Raw genomic sequence first — 4,774 nt, 5'->3', positions numbered from 1 at the left:
ACAAAACCAGCTCCTGCTACATAAGACACAAGGGGGAGGCCAAACGAACAAATAACGCCGATAGTATTGTGTTCTCGTCTTGTGTCTTGAGGGGCGGATCCTGCGAGGGGCGCGGGGCGGATGAGAAGTGTCGTTGTCATCCGCGCGCCGGAACGCAATACGTTTGTGTTTCGCGACAGACGGCCGTACGAGCAGCGCATCTCAGCGCAGCGCGATCAAAATGTTTTATTTTTCTGCTCCGATCCCTTTGTCCCTGCCCCCCCCCCCCCGCGCATGCAACCCTCTGCGCGCGTCGAGGGTCGCTCGACTGCAAATAGCGCCGCTCTCCGAAACGAACGGGAAGGAAGGAAATAAAGGAGCCCTGCCTGCGCCCCGCCCGCCCCTCCCGGCGGCCACGAAACGAAAAAGGGGCAAAATTGCTTCCGCGTGAGACCGGACAGAGCAGAGGAGCGGCCGTCTGTGCCTGCCCCGCACTGCCCTGAAGATATAGCCACTGAAGAAGTACCGCATCGCGGTTATCACTTTTTCGCGCCGACCCTTCCAATTCCACATCACAAAGAGAAAACAACATTCTACTCGCAGCCCGGCCACGCGGGCTGGGCGCCGTGCGCGTAGGCAACCCGCCCGCACGCCTGCATGGCGGTACAGTATACCACGAAGGCGGCAACCGCGGTGGCAACGGCGTCGGCAAAACGTATACCGAGTGTTGCTTCGAAAGCGCTGCGCTCGCCAGTATTGACCAGCGGTATTGCACGCCTACTCGGTAGGGCAGCAAGTGGAAGGGGCCTTACTGAGCCTCACTAACCGGGCGGAGTGAATAGGCAAATCCTTGGGCAAACCCGCAGTTATTTTCGGGAAAAAGGGAGAAAACATTTTAAAAAATCCCATGTTTGAGGAAACACTGCTCAGATTTGAAGAAATGGAGGAAATTCTCACCCTCCTCAAAACCGGAGATTTTCCTCAAATATGGGAGTTGAAGAATTCTTCATAAATGTTTTCCTTTTCCCTTTCCCTCACAAAATATTATCAGACATTGTTTTTACCGTGTATACGTCTGTCTCTCATCTGTGGCATCTCTCTCTCGCTCTCTCTCTTTCGCTCCCTTGCAGACGAGGTGTCGTGTCGAACAGGCAGGCAGCAAAGCGAGAGCCCAGGGCTTTAGATTCTAAATGAGTTTGAGTTGGTGGAGCGAAACTCCGGCCCCGGGGGTGTGTAACTCTTCACCATAGCGCAGCTCGTTCCAATGGCGAGGAAGAGGGGAGAGAGAGAGAGAGAGAGAGAGAGGGAGGAAGAGAGAGAGAGAAGGGGGAGGGAGAGGGGACTGGGAGGGAGAGACGGAACAATGTGCCTTATTGCACGCATTCTCACACCTCCCTCCCCTGCCCCACCAGGGGCGTTAGGGCCCCGTGGGGCGTGGCGGCGGGGCGGGGCGGGGTGGGGCGGGGCGGGGCCTGCAAAAGGGCAGTGGCATCGGAGGGCAGCAGCGGCGGCGTCAGATAAGCCCCACTGCAGGGATTACGCTGTACTGTACACGACAAAGAAACGTTGATGACTCAGTGTATTATTTGCCATTATATCGTGCGCATTATTTCTTCACTTGATATATATGTACGTTTTTTTATGAATTCACCGAGAAGGGTGTCCAGAAAGTAGGACAAAAGGCGCGCTTGAGAGAGAGAGAGAGAGAGAGAGAGAGAGAGAGAGAGAGAGAGAGAGAGAGAGAGAGAGCTGGAAAGGTGGCGTAAAGGAAGGGTTCTCAAGGCCAGGGACTCGCTTTCAAGTTCAGGTTTACGCTTCCTTCCGTGGTTGCGACGCTTGCCGCGTCGCGTGGCGGCGTGGCGGGGTGTGGCGTGTACCCCCCTCTCCCACGCCGCGTAGCGGTCCCCCCACCACCGCAGGGGCGGGCGCGCGCACGCGCCGAGCGGTCTCCGCTCCGGCGCCGCCGAGCTCAAGCCCCCCACCTCTCTGACACAAGACATGCAAGCATCGGTGGTTCAGTGGTAGAATGCTCGCCTGCCACGCGGGCGGCCCGGGTTCGATTCCCGGCCGATGCAATCTTTTATACACTCATAACACCAGTACACCCTGGACAAGGGGCGATTTTTGACGACTTAAGAAGTTTCCATTTCTAAGCACATCCATCTATACTTCTCTTACTGTTAATTTTTACTATTGCCCGTAGAGAAAGCATGATAAAAATTTGTGTCTAGTTGAAATTTACTCTGAAAATTCAAGTGTACGAATGTCGCACACCTGCAGGCAAGTGAAAAATTCACACACCTGCAGGTGTGTGACAAAATTTCCACACACCTGCTGATGAGTGAATCATTTTTCACTCACTTGGGGTGAGTAAATGGCTTCCAAGTGCATGAATTTTTTCGCTCACCTTAAAGTGCGTGAATATTTTGTCGCACACCTACAGGTGTGTGCATATTTTGTCGCTCGCATACAAGCATGTAGCATTTTTCACACACCTGTAGGTGTACCACATTTGTATACTTGAATTTCCAGTGTGCTTTAGAGCACTGTGTGTTAATGTTTTTTCCACGTTCTTGTGTCACACCACAGTGCCCGACAGGCTAAAGTGTAGACCAAGGTAAAATAAAGTTAAAAGTGTAAGGCGCTCCATTAGTCTTGTAGTTAAGTGTTGGACACCGTGTGTACAACAGTTACAAGTTTAATACAATGAATACGTATGCTCGACACTGAAGTTTCCTGCGCACTTTTGGTTTTGCTTATGGAAGTGACAGGGCAACGCCCCCGTCCGTGGCCGAGCCTGGAGTATTGCCGGCGGGTGGGGAGTATCGGCGGGGCGCGGCGTCTCTCCATGGACAGGGGGTACCGCCGCGGCCGGTCCCACCGCCCGCCCTACCCCGCGCCTGATGCTGGGTCCAGCCGGTCCAGCCGGGTCCAGCGGGCCAGAGATGGGTCTTATCTCGGGAGGGATCGCGGCGTGGGAACGTGGCCGCGGGGCGCACGGGAGTAGCACTCATATTACAGTGTTTTTCGGGGAGCCGGGCTGACCCGGCGGGGGCGTGGCGGGAGGGCTCCACCGGGGGCACAGCCCGGCACAGCCCGGTAATTTGTTGCTCCAGACACAGACAATTACGCTACGCACACGCATGGACCCCTCTGCTCGCTGCATTCGCTCATTTGCCCCCTTATCGTTTTTACCACACGTTTCGTTTCGTTTTGGACTTAATAGCTGTCCCGTCTACAGCTCGTTAGCAGCGCAGGGACCGACGCGCACCAGCTCGGGCGCACATGGAGAAGCCAAGAGTGTGAATGTCACATACTCGTTTATTTCAACTAGCAACACTTGGTAAAAGTGTGAATTTTCCTTGAGATTTCTGCTATAGGGCTATGAGCAGGTGGGCCACGGGGTGGGTCACATGGGATGGCTAATGGGGGTTATGGCACTCACCTCGGCATGTCCTCGTGCAGCGCGGGCCCGGGTCCGATGGGCTGCGGCAGCCCCGACAGCCCGTGGGCCATGGGGTGCGCCATGGGGTGGCCCATGGGGTGGGGCATGCCGGGCCCCGGCGCCCCATGAGGGGCATGAGGGGCGTGCGGGGGCCCGGCAGCCGCGACAGCCGCGGGAGCCAGCCTGCCCAGGCGATCTCGCTCCGCAGCACGCTGCAATTTACAAATGGATAATGTTAGTGTTCAAACTAAACAATTATAATACAGAAAAGGTTATCTTTCCAACAACGTCCTCCGTGAAGACGCGTAGAATCAGAAAAGATACGGTTGTGCTATCTCAAATATTTGTTAAGAAGTCGAGTGACTTTTTGGCGTTACCTTGTTGACAATTTCCCTCCCATATCTTTTGTTGGTAAAGCTGCATGATGCATTTGGGTCTCTCACCTGCTGCTGCTGCTTCTGCTGCTGCTTGTGCCTGGAGAGAGCGAAGAAGAGCCCGAGGATGGCCTTGAGGTTGCCGTCGCGCACGTCTTTGGCGCAGATCCCCTCGAGCACGACGCCCAGGGACTCCACGTGGGAGAGGGTCCGCTGGATGTTCTCGATCTGGAACAATGGAATTACCGTGTTAGGACTCGTGTTAATTGGAACGTTAACGACTCCAGAATAGACGTAACAAACTTGTCAGAATCTCAATAACAAGGTTGTCCGACATTTACACATCACACATTCACACATGGATCATGGATAGCCTGCATCGCTAAGTGAGCAGAGCAACGTCGTACTGATTTTCAGCTCTATATAAACTGGTAGTCTTCAAAGACGGGGTTCCCTTGATATTTTTACCCTGGGATGTAAACACCATGGGATACCCAGAGGGTGGGGGTACCTATGAACTCCAATGGTAATCGTGAACCTAATGAGGTCATATTATTTTGACCCTTCCCCCTCATTTTCTATCTCTTAGGGCCATAGTAACGGCCCCGTTAGGAGTCCGTCGTTCTTTCAAGTCACCACTTTGAGTTGTGAAAGGGTACAGAACGAAAAGGAATAAATTAATCCCCGCGCTGTGCTGGTCGACGCCCACGTGCGCTGCCCAAATCCATAACGTATCGGTACGGGCGGAAGAGGCGCCTCAGTGTGACGGACGCGTCCTGCCCGACACTCCATTCCCGCACGCGCGCGCACGCGCCGAGGGGGCCGGCTGTAAGCCGGGGCGGAGTCGCGCACACCGCGATCTCATTTCCGCACCTCATAAGCTGTGGCGGTTGCACACTCCCGGACGGACCCCCAACGGGCACGCGCGTAGCTGGGCGGAAGGGAAGACCTTTCCAGGACCGGGGGAAAGGGGGGG

At 55.1% G+C, this 4,774-nt stretch overlaps 1 protein-coding gene and 1 non-coding gene across 2 annotated transcripts in view; one reads left to right on the top strand and one right to left on the bottom strand.

The window, feature by feature from the left end:
* LOC127749363 (neuron navigator 2-like) overlaps positions 1-4,774 on the bottom strand; it is a 117,422-nt gene that overhangs the window by 1,485 nt on the left and 111,163 nt on the right. The window contains exons 4-5 of the mRNA XM_052267321.1: positions 3,868-4,026; positions 3,425-3,636 (exon numbers count right to left, since the gene is read on the bottom strand). Of these exons, the coding sequence (XP_052123281.1) occupies positions 3,425-3,636; positions 3,868-4,026 (371 nt within the window). The remainder of the gene's footprint in view (positions 1-3,424; positions 3,637-3,867; positions 4,027-4,774) is intronic.
* Trnag-gcc (transfer RNA glycine (anticodon GCC)) lies at positions 1,984-2,054 on the top strand. The gene has a single exon. It is a non-coding gene; the product is annotated as a tRNA-Gly (tRNA).

Source organism: Frankliniella occidentalis, unplaced genomic scaffold (assembly GCF_000697945.3).
Source record: "Frankliniella occidentalis isolate FOCC.00 unplaced genomic scaffold, Focc_3.1 Scaffold50, whole genome shotgun sequence".
Lineage (NCBI taxonomy): Eukaryota > Metazoa > Arthropoda > Insecta > Thysanoptera > Thripidae > Frankliniella > Frankliniella occidentalis.
This window is presented reverse-complemented; position numbering and strand designations above follow the sequence as displayed.